The 27107-nt window shown below is 34.3% G+C and overlaps 1 protein-coding gene across 1 annotated transcript in view; it reads left to right on the top strand.

Annotated features, from left to right (window-relative positions):
* Spag16 (sperm associated antigen 16) overlaps nucleotides 1-27107 on the top strand; it is a 1066789-nt gene that overhangs the window by 698771 nt on the left and 340911 nt on the right. The window contains exon 13 of the mRNA XM_047546617.1: nucleotides 17859-17985. Coding sequence (XP_047402573.1) covers nucleotides 17859-17985 — 127 coding nt within the window. The remainder of the gene's footprint in view (nucleotides 1-17858; nucleotides 17986-27107) is intronic.

Here is a 27107-nt window from a genome sequence, read left to right on the forward strand (position 1 = left end):
CAAAGGATCATTTCAATAGAGATAGGGATTCTGAAAAACAAACAAACAAACAAACAGAAACTCTTGAAATGAAGGAAACAATAAACCAATTTAAAAACTCCATAGAAAGTGTAACCAATAGGATAGAACACCTGGAAAACAGAACCTCAGACATTGAAGATAAAATATTTAATCTTGAAAAAAAAGTTGATCAAACAGAGAAGATGGTAAGAAATCATAAGCAGAATCTCCAAGAATTATGGAATATCATGAAAAGACCAAATTTAAGAATTATTGGGATTGAGGAAAGCACAGAGAAACAAACCAAAGGAATGAACAATTTATTAAATGAAATAATATTAGAAAAGTTCCCAAATCTGAAGAATGAAATGGAAAATCAAAAACAAGATTCTTATAGGATACCAAATGTACAAAACTACAACAGACCCACACCAAGTCACATTGTAATGAAAATACTTAACATAAATAATAAAGATAGAATTTTAAAGGCTGCGAGAGAAAAAAAAAGCAAATTACATTCAGGGGGAAACCAATACGGATATCAGCAGATTTCTCAACCCAGAACCTAAAAGCTAGAAGGACCTTGAACAACATTTTTCAAGCTCTGAAAGAAAATGGATGCAAAGCAAGAATTTTATACCCAGCAAAACTTAGCTTCAGATTTGACAACAAAATAAAATCCTTCCATGATAAACAAAAGCTAAAGGAATTTACAAATAGAAAGCCGCACTACAGAACATTCTCAGCAAAATATTCCATGAAGAAGAAATGAAAAACAATGATGTAAGTCAGCAAAGGGAGGAACTACCCTAAAGGAATAACCAAATAAAGGAGAAACCAAGTCAATTTAAAAACCAAAAATAAGCCAAAATGACCAGGAATACAAATCACATCTCAATAATAACCCTGAATATTAATGGCCTGAACTCATCAATCAAAAGAAACAGACTGGTAGATTGGATTAAAAAAAGACCCAACCATATGCTGCCTGCAATAGACTTATCTCATAGAAAAAGACATCCACAGACTAAAGGTGAAAGGATGGGAGAAAACCTACCACGCACATGGACTCAGCAAAAAAGCAGGGGTATCCATCCTCATATCAGATAAAGTGGACTTCAAGCCAAAGTTAGTCAGAAGGAATAAAGAAGAACATTCCATACTGCTTAAGAGACACATAAATCAGCAAGACATAATAATCATATATATTTATGCTCCAAACAATGACTCAATCATGTACATCAAACAAATCCTTCTCAATTCCAGGAAGCAAACAGACCACAACACAATAATACTAGGTGACTTTAACACACCTCTCACCACTGGACAGATCTTCCAAACAAAAATTGAACAAAGAAACCATAGATCTCAATAACAAAATCCATAATTTAGACTTAACAGCCATATATAGAATATTCCATCCATCAATGAGTGAATACACTTTCTTCTCAGCAGCACATGAATCCTTCTCTAAAATAGACTATGTTATGCCACAAAGCTACTCTCAGCAAATACAAAAAGATAGAGATACTACCTTGCATTCTATCAGATCATAATGGAATGAAATTAGAAATCAATGACAAAATAAAAAACAGAAACTACTCCAACACCTGGAGATTAAATAATATGCTATTGGATGATGAATGGTTAACAGAAGACATCAGGGGAGAATAATAAAAAAAATTTTTAGAGGTAAATGAGAACAAAGATACAACATATAAAAATTTCTGGGACACTATGAAAGCAATACTAAGAGGAAAATTCATTTCATGGAGCACATTCAATACAAGAAGAAAATGTTAACAAATAAACGACCTAACACTACAGTTCAAAACCCTAGAAAAAGAAGAACAGATCAATACCAAAAGTAGTAGAAGACAGGAAATAGTTAAAATCAGAACTGAAATCAATGAAATTGAAACAAAAGAAAAAATTGAAAAAATAGACAAAATAAAAAGTTGGTTCTTTGAAACAAAATTGACAAAGCTTTATCCACACTAACAAAGAGGAGAGAGAAAAACTCAAATTACTAAAATTTGAGATGAAAAACAAAATACCACGACAGACATGATTGAAATACAAAACATATTTAGAAACTATTTTGAAAATCTATACTCCAACAAAATAGAAAAAAATCTGTATTCCAACAAAATAGAAAACCTTGAAGACATCAACAGGTTTCTAGAGACATATGATCCACTGAAACTGAATCAGGAGGACATACACAATTTAAATAGATCAATTTCAAGTAATGAAATAGAAGAAGTCATCAAAAGCCTACCAACAAAGAAAAGTCCGGGACCAGATGGATTCTCAGCTGAGTTCTACAAGACCTTCAAAGAAGAACTCATTCCAATACTCCTCAAAGTATTCCATGAAATAGAAGAGGAGGGAACCCTTCCAAACTCATTCTGTGAAGTTAATATCACCCCGATACCAAAACCAAAGACACATCAAGGAAAGAAAATTTCAGAGTGATATCCCACATGAATATAGATGCAAAAATTCTTAACAAAATTTTTAGTAAATCTCATACAAAAACATATTTAAAAAGATAGTGCACCGTGATCAAGTGGGTTTTATCCCAGGGATGCAAGGTTGGTTCAATATCTGGAAATCAATAAATGTTATTCACCATATCAACAGACTTAAAGTGAAGAATCACATGATTATTTCAATAGATGCAGAAAAAGCATTTGATAAAATACAACACCCTTTCATACTCAAAACTCTAGAAAAAATAGGGATAGTAGGAACATTCCTCAACATTGTAAAGGCTATCTATGCTAAGCCAATGGCCAATATCATTCTAAATGGAGAAAAACTGAAAGCATTCCCCCGAAAAACTGGAACAAGGCAGGGATGACCTCTTTTACCACTTCTATTCAACATCGTCCTTGAAATTCTAGCCAGAGCAATTAGACAGACCAAAGAAATTAAAGGGATACAAATAGGAAAAGAAGAACTCAAACTATCCCTAATTGCCGATGACATGATTTTATATCGAGAGGAGCTGAAAAATTGCACCAGAAAATTTCTATAACTCCTAAGTGAATTCAGTAAGTAGCAGGATATAACATCAATGCTCATAAATCTAATACATTTTTATTCATAAGTGATGAGTCCTCTGAAAGAGAATTTAGGAAAACTACCCCATTCACAATAGCCTCAAAAAAAAAAAAAAATACTTGGGAATTAATCTAACCAAAGAGGTGAAAGACCTTTACAATGAAAACTACAGAACACTAAAGAAAGAAATTGAAGAAAACCTTAGAAGATGAAAAGATCTCCCATGTTCTTGGATAGGCAGAATTAATATTGTCAACATGGCCATAGTACCAAAAGTGCTATACAAATTCAATGCAATTCCTGTTAAAATTCCAAAGACATATCTTATAGAAATAGAGCAAGCAATCATGAAATTCATTTGGAAAAATAAGAGACCCAGAATAGCTAAAGAAATCCTTAGCAGGAAGAATGAAGCAGGGCATATCACAATACCAGAACTCCAACAATACTACAGAGCAATAGTAACAAAAACGGCATGGTATTGGCACCAAAATAGACAGGTAGATCAATGGTACAGAATAGAGGACATAGAGACAAACCCAAATAAATACAGTTTTCTCAAACTAGACAAAGGTACCCAAAACATACAATGGAGAAAAGACAGCCTATTCAACAAATGGTGCTGGGAAAACTGGAAAACCATATGCAGCAGAATGAAATTAAACCCCTATCTCTCACCCTACACAAAACTAAACTCAAAATGGATCAAGAACCTCAGAATCAGACCAGAGACCCTGCACCTTATAGAAGAAAAAGTTGGTCCAAATCTTTATCATGTCAGCTTAGGATCAGACTTCCCTAACGTGACTCCCAAAGCAAAAGAAATAAAAGCAGTAATCAATAACTGGGATTGATTCAAACTAAAAAGCTTTTCCTCAGCAAAGGAAACTACAAGCAATGTGAAGAGAGAGCCTACTGAGTGGGAGAAAATCTTTACCACACATACTTCAGGTAGAGCACTAATCTCCAGAATCTCTAAAAAACTCAAAAAACCCTACACCACAAGAATACAAATAACCCAATCAACAAATGGGCTAAGGAAATGAGCAGACACTTCACAGAAGAAGATCTACAAGCAATCAACAGATGTATGAAAAATGTTCAACTTGTCTAGTAATAAGAGAAATGCAAATCAAAACTACCCTAAGATTTCTTCTCACCCCAATTAGAATGGTGATTATCAAGAATACAGGCAACAATAGGTGTTGGCGAGGACGTGGGGGAAAAAGTTACACTCATACATTGCTGGTGGGGTTGCAAATTAGTGCAGCCACTTTGGAAAGCAGTATGGAGATTCCTTAGAAAACTTGGAATGGAACCACCATTTGACCCATAGTTTCTTTATCCATTTGTCAGTTGAAGGGCATTTTGGTTGGTTCCACAATCTAGCTATTGTGAATTGAGCTGCTATGAACATTGATGTGACTGCATCACTATAGTATGCTAATTTTAAGTCCTTTGGGTATAAAACTGAGGAGTGGGATAGTTTGATCAAATTGTGGGTCCATTCCAAGTTTTCTGAAGAATCTCCTTAGTGCTTTCCAGAGTGGCTGCACCAATTTGCAACTCCACCAGTAATGTATGAGTGTGCCATTTTCCTCACATCCATGCCACCACTTATTATTGCTTGTGTTCTTGATAATAGCCATTCTCACTGGAGTTAGATGAAATCTTAGGGTGTTTTTAGTTTGCATTTCCGGGGATATAACTCAGTTGGTAGAATGCTTACCTTCCAAGCACGCTGCCCTGGGGTGTAATCCCCAGCACCACAGGAAAAAAAAAAAAATTGAATGACATATTTGCACTTTTTAGTTTTGTCCATCTGTGGATTTTTTGTTTTATTTTGTCTTATTTTCATATTTTTAAATATTGTGTATTCTTGTTCAGTGGACAAAATGACTGGGGATCTAGCAAGAATGAAGACCTCTTTGGATAAATAGGAAAGTTGCACAAATTGAGAAAAAATGATCTGTGTTTAAATTTGGTTTACTATTGCCAACACTTTCATTTCGAGGGAGGACATTCATAAAGAAATGTATCCTAATCTGGGAGATTCAATCTGGGCTTAATTTTTTTTCTGGAGTTTCACATCATCTTAATATTTCATTGATTCCCATCTTTAACCCTTGCCTTCAGTTGTTATAGACTATATGAAAGAGTAAGAAATGAAGAAAACACTAGCTCTCCAGGAACCAAGGAATGAACTGTACAGACAGTTGTATACTACTTGCCTTTAGATGCTGAAAATGTCCACAAGGGTCCATTGTGATTAAAGAATTGGATCCCAAGGTAGATGTTGACACCTTCAAGAGGTGAAGTTTGAGGGGAGGTTGATATGTCACTGGGGGTAATGAGGTAATTCTCCTGTGGCTTCTTGAGTTCTCCCTGAGAGGTGAGAACTCTGCTTCCTGTACCCACTTACTCTGATATGTACTATCGCCATTGAGATCCAACATGAGGTGGTGCATTCAACAGTGGACCTTGACAAGCCTGCACTATGCCACGTGGAATTTCAGCCTCCAAAATTCTGAGCTAAATACCCCCCTCTCCTTTTTTTGTAGGAGGGTTGTGTCAAGTATTTTGTTGAAGTGATGAAAAACTGAATGAGTCCTTGTGAACTAGTACATTGGACTTACTCAACTCAAGGCTGGAGAAGTAACTCAGTGTAGAGTACTTTCCTAGCATGTGCAAGGCCCTGGGTTTGATCCTCAACACTGCAAAAACAGAAAGACTTATTCAACCAAGAAAATAACCAATTAGCAGAAAGAGGGAGATTAGGTCATTTTGAATAAAGTCATTTCTGACTGACCATGGAAGCAAAAATAAGAGATAAAGTCAAGAGGAATGTTGCTTAAAGTAATAAATTAAAGTAGCCAAACTAAAGGTCCCCTGATGAGCTTACATGTTTTCCCATATTTTCTTTACCAGTGACTCTGTCTTTCATGTGAAAGTGTTCATGTTTGATGACATTTGAAAGCAACGCAATAGAAAAATAGTACCCTCAGATTGATAGCATCAAAGCTGACAACAAAGGATTCATTAATTTAATACTCTTAAGGAGATTTCAATTCTAATAATAGGAGTCTAAACTGAAGTCAGATATTTAAGTTTACTAAATTATACTTTTAGAAGAGGAAACAAATGTTAAATCCCAGCTGTTTCTGTGGTTCCTGTTGAAGGAATTAATTATTGCATCCCTTTTGTTAATCATATAATCCTTTCTCCTTTAAAAAATTTTTTTTAACTTTATTTTTTGGTTGTGCTAGGAATTAGGCCTAGGGCCTTGAGCATACTGAGTACAAACTCTACAGAGCTACATCCTCTGTCTTAATTTCTCTTTTATGGTCATTGAAATTCATTTAAATTTCAGTAAGATTATTTTTAAACAATAGATTTAATGTGTTAAGATAAAGTTTGAAGGAAAATATACTGGATTGAGGACTGAGTATTGGAAAGTAATGGTGTCACTTCAGAAATCTGTAGTTTCATTAAAATTAACAAATTTTATCAAGAACATTTTCTGAGCTAGCTGTGTACCACGGTACAGTCAAGGACCATGACGATAAGACCACAGTGCTCAGGTTGTGCTCTCTAGGCAGGGCTGGCAAGTGCAAGAGAATACTAGAACATGAACACATAATCAAGCAAAATTCATTAGTGCTATGAAGGAAAGAAATAGAACAACCTGGCAGAGTGGAGCACTGTGGGTCTCCTCAGTTTTCCATCCCGTTATGGTTAGAAGATACTGAGCTTTGAATATGAAGGGAAACCTGGGTTGAAATACTTTTTCACCAATAATGCCCCTTCATTTCAACCTTGCTTTTTACCTTTGTAAATGTATCAAACTGGACTCTCCACTCTCCCAAAGCCAAGCTACTGGGCTTGAAATCTTGCCTTTTGTCATTAACTTTTCCCATGCCTGGTCATCTGCTTTCAGACTAAGATGTTTTTCAAAGGGTTGATTTGCTTTAAGAGATATAAAATTTCAGTGTATCCATGTGGCTGTCATGAACATTTGATATGAAAATACTTGGTGGAACAAAGTCTGAATAAGGGATTTCAGAAGTGTTTTCTGGAAGTAGAGTGTTTAAAGTCGTATCTCTTTATCAACTTAGAGTTAACACTGAAGTTAGTCACAATCACCTTTAATGATAATGTGTTACTTTGTATATGTAAAGCATTTTTTCAAAACAATATATTAGATATGCTTCAAAACAGCTTTTTAGACTTTACATATATGTGTGTGTGTGTTTTATATATATATATATATATATATATATATATATATATGTATGTATATATATAAAACAAGACAATAAGTGGCTATATAATGGACTGAAATCACGGAACTTTTCTAAGCTGAAGATCTTTTTAGAAAATGATCTAACTGCAGAACATAAAAAAGCAGTGCCATATGATTGAAGTCATTTTCATTCATTCTCACTCAAGTCTCTGGGGTTCAGGCACATGAAGGACTGGCTTTTATGGCTCCACATCACAAGACAGGCTCTAAAGCACAAGTAACCATTTTACTTAGTCTATTAACTTTCAATACCCTAGACCATGAGAATCAACTCAGAAACGTGATATGTTACTTCTAGTTTTGTGCTTCATACTAATATTCAAAGAAACTAATGTTGTATACCAGTTAGACTTTGGTATGTACAGTACTTACCTAGATATTATAGATGGCAGTAACAAATCTAAGCTCCAAAAACCAGAGTTGGAGTAATACTGAAGAAATAGTTGGAGTTGTTTCCTTAAGAAAAGAGGGACTTATATTAATGCCCACATTCATTTGTATGAATTACTGTATCAAATGAATCAAAAATCAAACAAAAAAAGAAAACCAAAAAAAATGAAATAAGAAAGGCAAGGAAAACTCACACATGCAAAGTATAATCAGATGATAAATGGGTTTTTAAGACAAATCTTTAAAAAATTAGTATAAATGTAAAATGTAAATAAATTTTTGGTTAAGTGAATATATCCAGAGAAACATAACCCATAGGATTTATACATATATAAAGAAATAGGTGTATTATGAGAGAGGGGCTCAGGTGATAATGGAGACCAAGAGGTCCCATAAACTGCTATCTGAAAGCTGGAGACCCAGGAAAGCTAGTATATTTCAAGGTAAACCCAAAAGCCTGATACCAGGGAACTACCAGTGGAAGTTGTGGTCTAAAGGCCACAGGTTCAAGAAACAAACTCTATTGTCTGAGGACAAAAGGAAATGGATGTCTCAGCTGAAGCAGATACAAATTCACCCTTCCTCCTGTTTATTTTGTTGTGGCCCTCAGTGAATTGGATGATACCCTTCCACATTGGTGAAGGTGGATCTTCTTTACTAGTCTAGTGATTCAAATAGTAACTGGTTCTAGAAACACTGAAATGGACATACCCAGTAATATTGTTTTCTAGTTCACTGAACGTTGGTTAGTCTTGTCAAGTTGATGCATAAAATTAACCATCCCACTGAGGATATTGAGTGTCTGGAAATGGTATGCTTTTAAATTCACTTCCAAAATGAGCCGTTTGCTAATTTCCATGATTTATATACTCCCATTATGATCAATTTTAAGGTTCCAAGTGAAGTCAGTGAACATAGAGTTGGGAAAGGGATGTGTACCTTTGTCTATTGTGACCAGCAGTACAAATGAACTACATGCACCACTGTATCAGACCAATTAGCATTTGTTTTATCTAAATTTAAAAATGTTTCCAATCCATAGAAGTTGATTTATCTGGCATTGTAGGGGATAGGTTAACATAAATTAATTTTCTTGATAGTTGCTGTTTTACCTGAAAGCATTGAAATATTTCCAGTGGTGACTATTTACTTAAAAAATTAGTATTAAGTGTATTTTTCTGCCTACATAGCATAATTTCATCAATTGCTTATGACCCAAGATCCTTAAGTGATGTTAATATTACTTTGAACATTAAGGAAGCTACTGTGGATACTAGTTAAAAGTACCTGGTCTTAAGCCAACTGTTTGAGATAAAATCCTGACTCTACCACTTGTGTGGTGTGGAATGTTATCTTGATTCTTTATGTTTCATTTTTCCTTATCTTTCCTTAAATTAAGGAAATAATGAGTGCTGCTTTTTTTTTTTATTAAAGGTATTTAATGTTCTCTCGTGTCACCAATACTGAATTAGTAAATATGAATCATTGTTCCTAGGAGAAATACTGGGTCAATTTTCCTGCAAGCTGATTTTTTAACCAACAAACACTTAACCTTCTTTTTTGTGTTAGTATTTAACTCTTTATGTCCCATTGTCCTATGGATGGGACACCTGTAAAACCCTATTCTTTTATAGAATACCTATAAATTTCTCAATTTAAGTTTTTATTAGTATACTCTATATAGAACTATGGAACACAATGGGTTAAGGAAAACTTATTTAATAGATATTAAAGAATTATTAACATGGAACTGACAGAGAACAGCACTGTAGCTCAGACCTGAATGAGTCTAAAACACTTATACCATCACAGCCTTCAGGGACTTGGGAACATTAGGCAGCACTTCCAACACCACACGCTCTTTCATTCTAAAGAGTGAAATCACCAATGAAAAAGCATAAAAGCATAAAAACAATAAAAGTATAAAAGTATGAAAATTGTGGTATAAAATAGACTGAAGGGGATGCTATTTACAGGTAAGAGTTGAAACAAGAAGGCAGAGCTTCGCCAAGTTTGACCACAGCTTGAAATGTACATCTGGTGACTCAGTTTCCAAGCATTCTGCACATGTGCATTGCCTGCAAAAGAATGCGCACTGCTGTGGGTATTGATTTGGGGATTACTGCCAAAGGCAAATGAGACTGGATACTAATTAATATAGTAAAGGCACTTTTTAATCACTGTTATGCTATTGTCAAAGGGAGAGAGGGTTGGTCCAACATGATCTGAATTCCACTCTGATTTGTAAATGTGAATTTTTAAAGGGAGCATTAGAAACATCTAGAAAGGTGAGTAGGGACTCAGTAGAGTCTGAATAGGGAAAATTATAGAGGTCAGTTAGCAAAAACAATTCTGTCCTCCCAGAGTCTGGGAGCCAGAACTCTGTCCTTTCTGGTGATTATATTGTTTAAGATTAAGACATAAAAATTGTATGTATTTACAGGGTACCATGTGATTTTTCAATACATACATACATTATATGATGTTCAAATCAGGGTAAACATATATATCTCCTCAAACGTGTAATTTCTTTGTGGTGGAAACATTCAAAATGCTTTCTTCTAGTTTTTCTGAAACATACAGTGCATTATCTTGATCTATAGTTACCCTACTGTGCAATAGAACTCTTGAATTTATTACTCCTAACTGTAGCTTAGCTGATGATTACATTCTAAAGGAATGGCTTTCAGGTCCTTTGAGAAAGAGACTCCTGAGTTGTAGGAGATTCATATACATCTCAAAGGGATAAAGGAAGGATTCACAGTTGTAAGCCCTTTTTAGTAAATCCTGTGAGAAAGGATGGTCAGGGGCTTATCATTAGGTTTTGGCTGGAACAAACAGTAAATTCTCCTGACAGCCTTGAGTTTTCTCAAGCAGACACATCACGGGGGGCTAGGGTCATCCTCTGCATGCAGCCTGAGCCGTTGGAAGTTGTGGTAGTATTTATATCTTTTAGTGTAGGAAATGGGCAATAGATTAAATCATTTATGTTAACACTGTATTTTTATAGGCTAGGGATGATACCTAGTGGAGAAAAGACCCTCAAAGGACCCTGACTACAGTTTGGTCAAGAGGAAATCTTTACTATACAAATAAATTTTAGCAAGTAGGCAAATTCAGAAATAGGAAATCACCAACAAATAATGAGGGTTGACTACATGTCCTTGTGTGTTAACATGTATAAATTGCATATAATAGTAAGTGTTCAAAAATGTTAACTTACACCATAACATAACATTGGAATTGTTGACTTATAAAGTCATTTGCTTTGACCTTCATTAACCTGCTTCACTTAACATTTTGATGTTTGATCTTTTTATTACACCAAATTAAAAGTTTATATAAAAATAATACATAAAATAGAATTTGTTTCTCAAGCAAACTAGCATGGTCCCACCTCTTCTCACTGTTATCAATGTGTGCATCCTCCAGCCTTTTCATCCTTCTACCAGCCCCTTCCCACCCCATACCAAAATCTGAGGTTGCACAAGTCCCTTATATAAATGGTATAGTAGTATTTGCATATAACCTACAAGCATCCTCCTCTATACTTTAAATCATCTCTAGATTACTTAAAATAGCTAATGCAATGTAAATGCTATGTAAATAGTTGTTATGATGTATTGTTTTGGGAATAATGACAAGAAAAATGTCTGTGTATGTTCAGTACAGATGCAGTTTTTGTTTCAAATATTTTCTATCCCTGGTTGGTCAAATCCACAGATGCCCTTCTGAGCAGAGTTTATCAGGAAGCTGCCCTTCATGTAAGTGAAGCCTTATGACCAAGTGGGGGAGATTCTCAGCTTATATGTTTGTGGTCAAGGGCTTTGGCCAATAAATTGCTTTGCCCAGGACTGAGACTTGGTCTCTACCTCACCTGAGCAATGCCATCAGACTACTGATGTTCACCCAGACACAAATGGTGCTAAAGGTTTTCATAGTCCTGTGGTAGATTCCATGGTAGAATTTACCACTAAATGTTCAGTTGAATTCCATGCTCACAAAGAAAGAGACTATCGTATGATGAAGTATTTCATATTATTTCTGATAATAGACACTTTGATTCTAAAATATGTTTTTGACTTTTTGTGTCAAAATTTGGGTGTCACCTGAGGACTTTGCCTCACGGAAGTGCAAAAATCTGGTGGGTTTTTCAAAATAACATGTATTAGCCTTTGAACTGGAAAGTGCAGAAATCATTGAACTTGAATATTGTGAATCACATATGGGGGTTTAAATAGGTTCCGTTATGATCATGTTGGAATGTTAAGTTTAGGTATTTCATGAAGAATTTTTATTTCAGACCAAGCCCATGATAAATTTTATCATTATATGTTGGTTCAATTATTTAAATGCTATTTAAAACCCAGGTCTTACTAAGACTTAAAACGGCAGTGAATTCCAGGACTTGCTTTTGAAACAAAGATATATTTTTAAAAATTCTTTTCCTATTCTCTCAAAAATATCTTGCTGTTTGTCTTTCTGTAAATGTTCCATAACCCCATTAGTCACATTTTGTTGACCCTCATATTCATAAGAACCTGAAGGTTTTAAAGGTGCCATTTCACATTCAGTATTATTAGTTTTAAAACAAACACATAAAAGAAAATTAAAACCCTAAAATTTAATGCCTCACAAGGGAAAACCATGTATTAAAACAGTGTCCTCTTAAGGTTGGCATATGTATGGGAAAAGCATTTTCAGTGAAATATATCTGGCCTAGAGGAGTAGATAACTTTGTTTTACAGCAAGTCAAAAGTTTAGAGAAATATCCATCTTTCAGTTTCCAGAATAATAAATTAGATCAAGGGTATAAGGAAACAGAATAGAGGAGACAAAAGAAAATAAAGGAAAAACAGGAGATAAGTTAGGAAAGAGCTATTGCTTATGAACTAACTTCTTCTACAAAATGATAGGAAAACAGCAGACAGGGAAACAGAAAATTGCATCAGGCTTCAGTGTTTATGTTGCTGATGGAAATGTACAAATCATTTTCATCCTTCGCGGTACTGTCATGCTCCATCACTTTAGTCCATTTTCACCTTGCGAAGGAATTCTAAATGGGCCTTCCTTCTCTGGCAGCTAATTAATCTCTCACAAGCCTGCTCTTGCAGCCTGTCTGCCCAGGATGCTCCACACCTTAAGCCAGTGACTCGTGAGCAGATTTCTTCCTTTCTTGAGCAGTTCTTTCTTCCCTTAAGCTATGTGAAGACCTAGCTTTTCCATCTTATTGGGGAAACTGTGAGCTATAATATATCATTGAAGAACTGCTATCCCCACCCCACCACCGAACATGAATGTACTCCCAAATAATTGAATTGGGTTTTAATGACAAAAGACAATGTCAGAATATTATAAATTACAATGTGCACAGTATTTCACCAAAAGTATGTCTATATATCTCAGGATACATATCACCAGATTATATATTCTTTGTATATTTATCTTTATTAGATTATCATTGTGACAAGACAGAGGTATGTGTATTATTTTTGTATTTGCCTAAAGTACTACTAGAATTTTTAGTTTAATTAATGCCAAATTCTGTATGTAAAAATTTTAAGGTTAAAGTATAATTATACTTTATAGATTGAAATGGCTCAACATTTCAATAAACAACAAAAATAACAAAAGTAACAAATAACAAAACAATAAAAAATAACAAATTTTGATTTACTTCTATTTTTTAAATGGCCACTAATGAGTTATTTACATATAGTAACCTCATGTTAGTTACAGGTGAACTTTTGTAAAAATATTCACCCTACTTTCACATTTTGCTACTGTTATTACTGATCATCTTTTTCCCCCTCAATTACATTTATTTCATTTCTTTTCTTTCACTTATTTTTCTCTTAAATCTTTTGTGAATTTAAAAAAAAACATTGTTTCCTTTCCTTTTAGTTTCCTTTTTAATTAAAAACAGATTTCCTGTCACATATATGATATATATGTACTTTTATAATGTATATGTGTTTTAAAATGTGTATTTGCTTTGAAATGCAGAAGAAATAAAAGGATAACCACAAATATTCAATTATTCAAATAAATGTATATCCCAACATATTTAATGTAGTTCAAATTTCAGAGGAATGAAAATAGAAGGAGAAAGAATTTTGACAAATCATAATTATTTTATTGAAATTATATATATGATGAAATAGCTATTAAATGTTCAATCAGATGAGATTTGACAAATGTATATACCAGTGAAGCCAATGAAGATACAAAATATTACTTCTTTGTGCTTTCATTTATGAAATGCCGCCCCTGTTAGCAAGAACTGTTCTGGTTTCCACAGTCATAGAATGAATGGAATCATATAATATTCATGCTTATTTATCTGGATGCTTTCATTAAGTGTTCTTGATATTAAAGAATATTATTGCAATAATCAATTGCTTATTATTTTTTATTCACAATGTTATGAGTTAATATTATATCACTTCATCTAATATGTAAGGAAATTAAAATAATATTGTTCTATGTATACTCCTATATGTTTTGGTATTGCTATCTTGTATTCTACATCTACATACTTAATTTGCTTTCTAATACTTAATATAGCTATTTTTGCTATAGACTTCATCTCATAAAAAGTAAGAAAAATTCATTTCATTTTTATGTTGATCACTTCAATTTTTTTTTCTGCATATAGATATTTCCATCTGAACTCACTTCCATTCAATCTGAATAATTTCTTTTCTGCCATTTCTTGTAGGAAAGTTATGTTGGTGATGAATTTTGTCAACTTTCATTGATTTGAAAGTCTGTTTTATGCTCATGATTAAATGTATTTGTAGTTAGATACTGACTTTTCAGCCCCCCAAACGTCATTCTGCCTCCTTTATTTGTGTTGATAGCTGCCATTCCTGTCACGGTCCCCTGCAAGTAATGGTTCTTTTATCTGTGGGTACTTTCACATTTTTTGTTTATGTTTTGCTTTGACAGTTGGCATATTATATGCTTAGGTACATTCTATTATTAATCTGCTTGGATTTTTCAGAGCTTTTAGGATCTGTGCCTTGACTATCTTAAGTTGGGAAACATCGTAATCATCATTTCTTCAACAATGTTTCTGCCCCTTTCTCCCTTTTTCTTCTCTCCATTCCCCTCCAGAAGCCCAATTAAAAACATGTTATAGTGGTTTTATTTTTCCACTGATTAGTGAGACTATATTCATGATTTTCCAATATTTTTCTCTGTTCTCCAAATTAAATCATTTGTATGATTATTAATAAATAATTCTCTCTCCATGAGTCCTTTTTTTGTGCCCCCCCAGCATTTAAGCTCATAATGTGAACTATTTATTTCACATACTATAATTATCTACTCTTTAATGAGTCTCTTTTTTATAATTTTACTTATATTGTGATATTTTCTACACATACACATATTATAACTGTCTATTCCTTTAAGTCTTTGATTGTACTTATAATAGATTATTTGAAGTCTTTGATTTACAACAACTAATTCATGGTCTCTATTATTATTACTGCTTGTTTTCCTTGATTGTGGCTCACAACTTTCTACCTCTTACTGTATGTAGTGGTGTATATATATATATATATATATATATATATATATATATCTCACTATATATATCATATATATATCATATATCATATATATATATATATGCTGGATCTTAGTAATGAAAACATTTTGGGAATCTATACTAGTTGTCTTCTTATAAAAGTTAATATTTTCTATTCTAGTGAGCAGTGGAATTCTGGGCAGATCATTTTTGCCCTTCCATGTTTGATTTTTTTTTCCTTTGGTAAGACAACTCTACTTTAGTTTTGAACACAACTCATGATCCTGACCCTTACTGCTGTGGTGGAGCCTTCCTGTAATCCCACCTGAAAGTCTAGGATACATAGTGAAACCTCTTCACTCTGGCTAAGATTCAATTCCAGTGTCTTCTAGCAGGGCCTGATCTCTGGTATCATTGCTAATCCCTCAACAATAGAGAGAGGGAGAAAGGGGGAGAGAGAGGGAGAGAGAGGGAGAGAGAGCGAGAGAGAGCGAGAGAGAGGGAGAGAGGGGGAGAGAGAGGGAGAGAGAGCAAGAGAGAGGGAGAGGGGGAGAGAGGGGGAGAAAGAGGGAGAGAGAGGGAGAGAGAGGGAAAGAGGGGGAGAGAGGGGGAGAGAGAGGGAGAGAGAGGGAGGAAATTTCTACTAGGCCCTGTGAAATTATACTCTGTGGAAATGCTAGCATGACACTTACCAAGAATTTATGTGAATGCTAACATAAACTACTGCCATTCCTAACTCAGATACCTTTCCTCAGGTATTTTAAATTCAAAGCCACTCAACAGTGCAGACTTTTCTTACTATCCCTAGGCTTTACTTTTGCATTTGATAGCAGATCAACAAAAGTTTTTGCATAGTGCCATGTATTCAATACTTAGGCTGTGATTTCTGTTATAACTATGCACTTCTGTTACTGTAGTGGGAAAACAGAAATAAATGATGTGTAGACAGATTAACATGTTCCAATAAAACCTAATTTACAAAAATAAGCAGTTAATCTATGGGCAATGGTTTGTTGACCTTGATATATTTTGACACATCATCAACTTTAATCTTCAAAATATTGTCATTATAGATCAATACTGAGGTAAAGGAACTAATATGAAATGTCCCTAATTAACAAATTTATTGATTTTATTTCCTTATTCCAGTTGTGAATTACTATTAATACTTGGCCTTGATATGTAAAGGAGCATGTTAAGTACTTTACATACATGCTCATACAACAATAAACATTGATATCTCTTGACTTCTTAAAAATGCCAAAATTTAAGAAGGAAAGAATAAAATGTACCTAACAGTTCTTAGATGCTGTGCTCAAGTTTATCTCCCTTTCTACTTTATATTTACTACATTGGTTAAAGAACGTTAGAACTGGACTGGCTTTCTGAATGCATTGAGTCAAATAATTTCATTGATGCAAGAAGGCAATCTGCCATTGAAATTAAATTACTTATCTATGATTTTTCAAACTCAGGACTGGAATTCATCTTTTGGCTCCCATGCAGAGTTTTGTCCTGAAACCTTGTAATATAATATGAGGCATGACTTAGGTCATAGAGGAACCAGATAGTCAGAGATCAACTGATTACTGTATTAGGAATGCATTCAAATTTAACCCTTTGTTTTCAGCACTTATTCTGTTTCTGTCCTTTCTCTGTTTTTAAAATAGGCTTATTAATAAAGTCACTTAAAAACAATCATTACAAGTGAAGAGTGATTCTACTCTGTGTGTACCATGCTTCATTGAGAAATACCCTTTCTTATAATGACAAAAGACAAAGTGGCAGTTGTATTTCCTTCTCCATCATTTCTAATAGTTTAAATCAGTGATTCTCAAACTTCAGCATCAGAATTCCCTGAAGAGTTTGCTAAAACAGATTGTTGGCCCCATTCCAGAGTTTCTGTTTCAACAAGTTTGGAATGAGGTTGAGAATTTGCATTCCCAAGGGATGCTGATATTGCTAGTCTGGGTAAAACACTTTCAAAATCACTGGCTCAGATTCTCATCCCTAAAGGCAAGATACAATTTACCAGGGGAGGTGTTAATACAGTAATATCAGGCTCTATCTCAGATCAATAGAAATAGAATATCTGGGGCTTGAGAATGGCCCAGTATTTTCTAAGTGTCTTGAGTGATTCTAATATACAGTCAAGGTAAAGAAAAAAATAGAGAAAAAAAATGACTTGAAAAAGTATATTAAATCTTATGGATTAGTGTTAGATTTCTTTTCTTAACACATTCCTTTTCTAGATGGAAACAATTTATATGTAATTATTTTATGATATAAATAAGAGTATAAAGATTACTTTACCAAGCAATTCTATAAATTGAAGGTAATTTAAATTTAGTCAAGTTTATGCTACTAATTCTGTGAAGTGTTTAGAATAAAATGCGGTTATAAAAATTTCCTTTTAAAATGTTCTTATAAAGGTTTTTGCCATTTATATAGTTGCATTACGCCCTAGATACTTAAATTGTTTTTATCAGCATTGTATAGACAGCATACACATTAGATATTAAATAGCAAAACTTTACCTCTTGTTTTCTCTCCATACAGTGAAAGATGCAGATATACTTTATATGGACATACAGATTCTGTGAACAGCATTGAGTTTTTTCCTTTCTCCAACACTCTTCTCACAGGTTCAGCAGACAAGACCCTCTCCATATGGGATGCACGAACAGTAAGCATATCATCTACCCCTTTCCCAGGTTTTGATAAGTCGTCACTTTTAGTCGCTCCACAGGTATTGGGTACAACTTAAAAAGGATGAGTAGGGTAAAAGTAAGTTCCTACTTACAAGATCCTGTCTAAATCCTGCCTCTTAAATGCTAGTACATAAAAGTGATACAATCATTTCATCAAATAGTAATTTACCAATTATTTATTGGGATAGAAACTCTGCTGGTGCAGGTGATACAAAAGGAAAACGTGAGCCTCCCCTTAAGGACTTGTAAGTTTGGTAAGAAAAGAGAAGTGAGGTTATTTTAATAAAGTAAGAAGTTACAAGTGCCAGGGGAAAGCAAGGAGGAGACTTATCTGCTGCCAGCGAATGAAGAGCGTCCAGGGAAGGCTATGTTTGAGCTGTGATTTGGAAGGTAAAGGCGGATGCACCAGGGAGTCTGGAGAGGGATGGATTCTAGGAAAGTGCAGCACAGGTACAAAGCCATGGAGTTGTGAGGCTGCAGCGCCATTCTCTCAGAACTTGAGAACTAAAGGCCGAAGGGAGGAACGACAGGCCAGAGTGGACATGCACAAAGTATCCTTTTCAAATTATTTCAGAGGAAATAGAAAGAGTGCTATGCAAACATGGCAACCATCAGGTTTTCCTTTTGTAGATCACTTTGATAGTAAAGCAAGGAGTCGGTCTCCCGAAGAAGCATTCAGCAAGCTGCGAGTGGATGAGAACTTGAACTGAAGCTTGTCTGTGAGAATGAAAAGGAGAGAAAGAACTAAAGATAAATTTAAGTACCAGAATTTGAGGCATGAATAGAGGTGGAGATCATGGGATAAGGAGGAATTTAGAGTGAACAACTGTCTTGATTAGTCTGAGATTGAGGGTTCTGCTGAGTCATGGGGTTTCATAACTAAAATTGGACAGTCCTGGATTACGTGGCTGCAAGAGTGAATTTGATGCTAAGAAGTGGAAACAGAATATAGAGACTCTACTATCAAATGGTTCAGGAGAAAAGACGATAGGGGTTAAATAAAAGGTCCTCATTTGTTCACTAGGAGCTGGTATGTTTGTTTATTTAGGGAGGAAAAGAGAACACAGAGGAAAGAACTGAAAATACAGGAAGCAGAAGAAATAACACAGAAGTTTTTTGGGCAGAGATCTTTGTAATTTGAAGAATGTTAAATGTGCAAGACAATGTTTTCATATTCTTAGACATTTGATGAGGATTAAAGAGAAAATGACTCAAGGTGATCATACAAGAAAATATAAAATAACCCTAGTTTCTAGTTCCTGGATCAATTAGGAATTGTAATTTTTCCCATTTATCATTCCTTATACAAAGCATGATTGGCATAAAGGAATATTATGATGGACATACAAATGGTATGGACAGGGATGCAGGTTCAGTATGTGAGGCCCTATTAGTCCACTAAGGTGAATTCATTTTGGTTCAGTGGGGAATAACATATCCTAAGCCTCATATAGTAAGATAAATGGCAGAGCAACATGTGTCCTAGTCACCAGAGATGTGTCACAGAGATGCAGAATTCTAAGGAAGGAGAAGTCAGGGGGACATCCTGGGAAGAGTGTACCAGACATGACTTAAGAAAAAGGTCAGAATGATTTGTTGTTTGATTTTGATACAAAGTTCCCATGAACCTTTCCTTGCTTTAAATAGTTCAGACCCTGAGGCTGCAGGAGGGAACTTGCTCTTGTTAATGGAGCATCAATAGAAAAGCAAGATTTTCAGTGCTTTTAGCCCTAAAAACTTAAATGTGGAGTATATAATAAAAGCAACTGGTCAAAAGAAACCAAAAGAGAAAATATTCAGTGACCTAAATTTAAGATTCATTTTCTATTGGCTTTATTTTCTCATTCTCTCTCTCTCTCTCTCAACTGCTATAACTGAATGTTCTCAGAGACCATATTTCTTATTTACTTTTCTCTCATGGAAAACTGAAACACTGATAATTTTCTTTAATTGAGAAAAGCTAACTCTAGTATATGTGCCTTAAATACGTAAAATTACTTATCAAGAGTGACCTTCCACCCTGATGTTGCAAATCTCCGTTGGTGCTCTTATTCCCAACAGTATCAAGAGAAAAGGAGGGACTCAGCACAACACTGTGCCTTAGCATAGAGCGGCATCACATGTGGGGTAAATGTAAGTGCATAGATGGGTCTGTGAGTCCAAACGGTATGACTTCAAAAAAGTGTATATACTTTTAAATTTGATTTAGTGACAAATTAAAATTTATATTACTAATATTATGTTATTACTATTATACATACTAGCTTTATGTTCATTGATCCAGGAAAATGACTAAAATGTTTTGATACAAATTAAATGCGATTCATAAGTGTATGGCAAATGCATCGTTGATTAGGAAAAATTAGTTCATGAAAATATTTTTCAACCAAGTAGTTTAAAAATTAAATTAATAATTATGTACTAGAAAATCTGTGTAAAAGAGGAAACTTCACTTAATTTGTTTTAAAAAATTAGATAATGCAGCTTGTTAATTAAATATTAATACAAAATTTTACACATAAAATATGACAACTCTGGAACTAAATAGAATTATTTCACCAAAATTGCATTAGGTAGTACTGATGATTTTGTTTCAGAAATACATCATTTGTTTAAAAAACAAAAAATAAAAATCCATGCATCACTCAGTTTTTTTAAAAAAAATTTTATATATATAATTTTTAAAGCTACCTGATATATGTTGTTTACATAATATGGAATTATTAGTTGTTTTTATCCCAATGGATCATGGAAGAGTTGAAGTCAATTTATATTTGTAGTTGAATATTATGAGGGTAACCAGGATTGCTACTGTTTTTTCTATGTAGTAGTAAGAACAGCACAATGTACTGATAACAGATAACTTTATTTGACTTGTAACATCAACTACCCCTATGATATCCATCTCTATAATTTTTAAAATATGTTAATCCCTTGATAAATGTTAAATTGTTAGGTTATCCTGAAGGTCTGACCCTAAAGGAAGATGAATGACTTCCTTCTCTTATTAGTGAAGCAATAACGTGGCATTTTGTCATGTTGGTGTGATCAATTACTATTGAGGCACCCTGTGAAATATTTTTTGATGAAATGTGAAAATGACCAGCAGATTATATTCCTATAAATTAATTTTAAACTTCCTTCTTCCACTCTCAAACATATACTCATCTTAAATCACTAACTTAATCTAACAGCTTATTATCGAAGATAATGAATGTGGAGACCTCTAAGTCAGTCTCTAAGTCAACTGGACAGATCAGTTTTGAATTTTGTGGGGGATGAGGAGAGAGATATAAATCTCTATAATTACCAAATAGAGGCTATGAAAGAGCTTGCAGTTGGGAAACTCATGGAATCGTTCTGTTTTACAGGGCTGCCTCTATTTTTCCTCAACCTGGTGAAACAGTAAAGCTATTTTACTAAAATTGAAAAGTAAGATTGTTTTATTGTCAGAAAATGAATTTCAAATGATAAATTTAATAACAAATCATAATGTCCTCCCAAAAAGCAGCATAAAACAATTCTGAAGTACATGAGTAATTTGGAAATCTGTTTAAAATAATTGCAATGAGATTATGAGTCATTCACAAGTCTAATGAAAATATTAAAACTGGATGTTTTTAAAGTAAAGCATATGTTCTCTGTACAGTTAAGTACAGAACGAAAATGAGATGAATGATGCTTCTGTGAGCCGTATCAGACGTGGGCTGGCAATGGTCAGAATTGCTGACATTTCATCCCTTGTGACAAATCAGACACACAGCATTGGTGGCCTGGGTTACCCCTCCACGCTCCCCAGACTAGCTAACAGCATTCACCTGTCCAGCACTCAGCATTCTTAGTTTTGACCAAAAGAGTCAGTAACCACTCCCTGTGAGTTCCTATAAAATCAAAAAACTAAGAACTCACAAAAAGAGTGAGCCTGTTGACTCCTGTTTTTCCCTGACCCCTGTCTACATCATTGTCCAACCTCTGCCTGTGTAGTCCTGTTGGTTTTCCCCAGGGGCTCTGGTGAACTTCTCAGAGAAGTCCGACATTCTTTGAAGGTCAGAATTTGGAAACAAGCCAGTTTTCTCTAGGTTTCATTCTCTATCCATTCATATTTATTGGAGAGCTGTCTGTCTTCACTTTACCTACAACATCTATACAATGCTTACCGGAATTTGATTGGGTGGGTATTGTTATTTGCTTTATTTCAGAATTGAGAAAACAGAGGTTCCAATGAGCCAAGTGGTCAGTTGTAATCAGGAAGTAGTCTGCCTCTTATCCTGAGTCCATGTTCTTCATTCCCCTCGTCATTTCAATGGCTTAACTATAATCAACCTGACCTTCCGTTTTCTACCACAGTAGTCTCCAGATTTTTTTGGTGGGGGGTGGGCGGTGCTGTAAATGCTATAAGCATTTGCTGCTGAACTGGTATTTTATATATGTAATAACATTTATACACATATACTGCTGAAATAAAAGAATGACAAGAGGATACTATTAGTAGTATTTGAAATTCCATATTGTTATTTTATGGCCTCTAATTTTGGTTGGTTATGACAAAAAAAACCCACTAATATTAAAATGATGCTTTGATAAGAAAATATTATGCTTATTTTTTCAAAAAAATCTGAATTTAATGATTGCGGTTAACAACTGCAACTCAATGATTCAAGAGTCGGATTTGTTATTGAATTTAGCAACTATGAGGACTGCAAATGATCCCTCACAAGGGTAGAAAACTAAAAGAAAAAGAAAGCATCACAATCTGTACCTACCAATTGGCAGATTGGATTGTCAAATGCAACTTCCAATTATGCGAAAGTATTTTTGTAAAATTTTGCTAGGCATTTCTTTTATCTTGAGGTACACCAACTGGTCACATAAAATAATCAGAAGTTTTCAAATATTAAAAAAAAATAGAAAGAATAAAAGAATAGGATACAAGAACTTTTAAAGGTCACTGTCCTTACATAGATTTGGCAAGGGAAACACTGTCAAACATGTTATCAAATGTTCTATAGCACAAGTTTCTTTTGAAAACTGGTGTCTTTTTTGTTCACTGTTAAAATGTCACCTTTCCTTTGATGGGATGATTAACTGTATTATTATTTTCAAAAATATCTGCGTATAGCACACTGTTAGCGAATGCTCGTCATCACATAAAGGTCAAAAAATTAGAAATATCTGTGTTTTGGAGAAAAAAAGCACAACTCATCTTTAAGGTCAATTTTTTAAAACTGCTTTTTTGTTTAAAAAATAATTGTGAAATTCTGTGCAGGTAGAAAGCATTTTCTTGGTCACTCCCTGACTTATTACAAAAAGATTGTGAGGATTATCATCAAAGAATAAGTTTGCATAAAATTAACCCACTTAAAAAATGTTCATAATTCTCTAGACTGCAGCCTCAGGCTGCATTCCACCAGGTAAAAGAATCCTTACTGCATTGTATCCAGGTATTATGATGCACCTGGCTTTGGAGATCTCCCTTCAGAGATCTTCATATTTCACAAACACCATTCAAAGAACTTACTGCCCTCACACCTCATACGTGTCAACCACCCTAGGTTATCAAACACACCATATCCTAACCACATGAAATTACACAACACATACAATGATTTTACTTTTGAAAAAGAACTTTCCTTTGTTGTTTCATCTACCTAACAATTTCCCCTTGTTACTAGTGAATTTGCATTTATCTTGAAAGACTTGCTTTACTTTCCTTCAAAAGCTCTCCATGCTTCTTTGGAGACAACCAAGAAAACTGTGCTGCTTAGAATTTACTTTGCTAATTATTTCTTTGTAAAGTACTTAAAATGTCGAACTTTAAAAGTAAGCCACATTGTTTTTCCCACAAGAAGCAAGACTGACTCGTTTGCAAGCAAGACTGATAGAATGCTGCATTTTGTAGTATATCTCATACCTTCCACATAAAACCTTTGCTATGATATCACAAATACCATCATTCTTTCCCTCTTTTCCTTTACAGTTAATATAAATGGCATCATAGAGGTTAGCAAGAGGAAGATTGGATTTTTGGATCTGGGTATCAGCCTTTGAAAACATCACATTTTAATAATGGAAACAATGATTCAAAGTTTTGTATATCCAACTCAAGATGCAGATAAATTCCATGAAATTTCAGTTCTATCATAGTTATTATGTAACGACAAACAGTTTTGGAAATGTGGTACAAACAGATATATTTGATAAAAACAGAAGCACTTATGTATTTCTATAGAACCCTGGATGTATATCATGTTGTATTTACATCAAAGAGTATAGCACAGTAATGGTACACAGCCATTTTGCCTGGATTCAAATCCAAATTTTGCTGCTTATTAATACTGTGGCCTTCAAAAAGTTGAACAAAATGTTTTGCTTCAATTTTCTCATTTGTAAAATGTGGATAATGGTACTGATCACATAAGGATATTATTTTGTTTTAAATGTTAATGGTACTGATAACATAAGGATGTTATTATGGTTTAGATATGAGGTGTCCCCCAAGAACTAATGTGTGAGACAATGGAAGAAAATTCAGAGGTGAAATGATTGGGGTTTGAGAGCCTTCACTAACTGGTGCATCAGTCCACTGATAGGAATTAACTGGGTGGTAACTGTAGGCAGGTAGTGTATGCATGGGGAGGTAGGCCACTGGGGTCCTGACTTTGGGTTTTATATTTTGTCCCTGGTGAGCGAAGCTTGATCTCTCTGCTTCCTGATTGCCATGTCCTGAGCTGCTTTTCTTTATGTCATGATGTCCCTTATGTCATGATGTTCTCACCTTAGGCCCAGCCCAATGGAGTTAGTCATCTATGAACTGAGACCTCAAAACCATAAATGAACTTTTACTCCTCTTCATTATTCTTGTCAGTGATGCAAAAGATGACTAAAACAGATGTGATGGTCTTTAAGTGACTAATCACACAATGTGTTTAGAAGAGTTTGATTAGTAAGAACTCAATGTGTTTTAGATTTTCTTCTGGCAATTAATATACCACATTATACTTGTTTACTTACTGATATTACTCTAACATGAAACAGAATTCTACTCTGCATTTACAGTGGTTGTCATAGTAGGTGTTCAACAAATGTTAAAGAAAAGGAGGAAGACAGGGAGGGAGTAGAATAGAAAAGAAGAAAAGGTGGGAGGGAGGGAAGGAAAACAATATCTTACTATCTTGTCTTTTCTAACTAAATACCTTGTGTGTCATTTTCCTTAGATATAGTCTATTTCATTGGCATTGGCTTTGCTTCTTTGTGTTTAGACTTATGCCAAGGCATACCATAAAATTGGAACTACATAAAGATGAACTATATAAATTACACAGTTCTATTTCTCTAGGTTAGAACCAAACTCAGTCCTCTCCCTGCTTTCCCCATAAGGCACAGTCTACCTCTTCTGCTGCTATAATTCCTGGACACCAATCTCATCAGAATTCTCAAGTTATCGTTCTTCTTTTATTTAAATAGATTTTAATGGTACATTATAGTTACACATAATAGCAGGTTTCATTGTTACATATTCATACATGTATGTGGGGGGTTTCCATGTCCCTCATGGATGAAGGGAAGAGTTTCTGTCAGAAGACGATGGTGCTGGCAATCAATTAAATACTAATAAACTAATCAATAAACACTAGAGCCAATAATCTTTAAAAATGGAAGGGGGTGTGACATATTGGGCCATACCAAATCTGGCCTCCAACAACATGGAGAAGCCCACGTTCACCTTTATTTATAGTTGCACAGGTAAAGGGGCTCAGACAGGGAGGGACTTTTTCTGTGAGGAACAGGATAGGGTAGAGTTAAAGAAGTCATTTGGTGAGAGAATTCGCATTTCCTCAGGGGTTGAGCCACCTCGACAGGGTCACCTATTCCCCAGCTGTCTGAAACAGTCTCTCATGACTGCCACTTCCTGGGAGTCAGACCTCTATATCCCATGGCTCAGCCAAGCCTGATTCTGCTAAACTTGTATATACCATAATTTGGTTTATTTCATTCCCCAGTACATCCTCAAGTTATCTTTCCATCTGTCCCTAACATTGCCTCTGAAATAATTTAATTTTTCTCTTCTTCATTTATCTTAATTTGCTCTAGCTTTCATTTTAGAAAAATGAACCTTCTCCTCTGTCTCTTCACTCTTCTTTGGGTATCTGTGCAGTCTCAGGTGTTATCAGTTAGGCTTGACAGGCTTCCCCTATCCATTAAAACTACAGTAGAAACTGTATTCTAGGAATGTTACAGCAATTAAGATGGACATTGTATCTTTTTTCAGAATTTTTTCAGTAAGAAATGTAAAAAATGCAGATTTTTCAAAAATATGATCAATTGACTTATCCTGCACATCTTTCCCTAGTAGAGTAGCATGTGGATAGCTATTGATTAATTCTTAGGATATTCATTGAGATATCAACTTATTATATGTATTTTCTGAAATGCCTAAGATTTTCAGAACTTACATTAGCATCACTTAAATTTGTCATTGAATTTAGATATAAATACATAGATTTTTATTTCATAGACTAAATCAGATAGTTTGCTTCTTGCAGGTAGAAATGCATTTTGCATGAATAACCCAGTTTTCTAAAAATTAAGAATAAGTATTTCCAATACACAATAAAACCACTATTAATATAGAGCAATTTAAAATGCTTTAAGAATTTGAAAGATTGTCATTCACTCTGATAAAATGCTGCATTTTGTAGTATATCTCATACTTTCCACATAAAACCTTTGCTATGTTATCACAAATAGCATCATTCTTTTCCTCTTTTCCTTTCCAGTTAATATAAATGGCATTATAGAGGCTAGCAAGAGGAAGACTAGATTTTTGGATATGGGTATCAGCCTTTGAAAACTTATCACATTTTAATAATGGAAACAATGATTCAAAGTTTTGTATATCCAACTCAAGATGCAGATAAATTCCATGAGATTTCAGTTCTAACAGAGTTAGAAATAATCCCTTCCTATTTCATGCATTTAATTCAAATTTCACCCAAAAAAGATGTAAAGATGTGGTTTGGGAGGACATATGAATAGGTAAAGTCCATTATCATTTGTTTAGAATAACTTAAATAATCTTGACAATACTCACTTTTGA

The sequence above is a fragment of the Sciurus carolinensis genome, chromosome 3, assembly GCF_902686445.1.
Source record: "Sciurus carolinensis chromosome 3, mSciCar1.2, whole genome shotgun sequence".
Taxonomy (NCBI): Eukaryota; Metazoa; Chordata; class Mammalia; order Rodentia; family Sciuridae; genus Sciurus; species Sciurus carolinensis.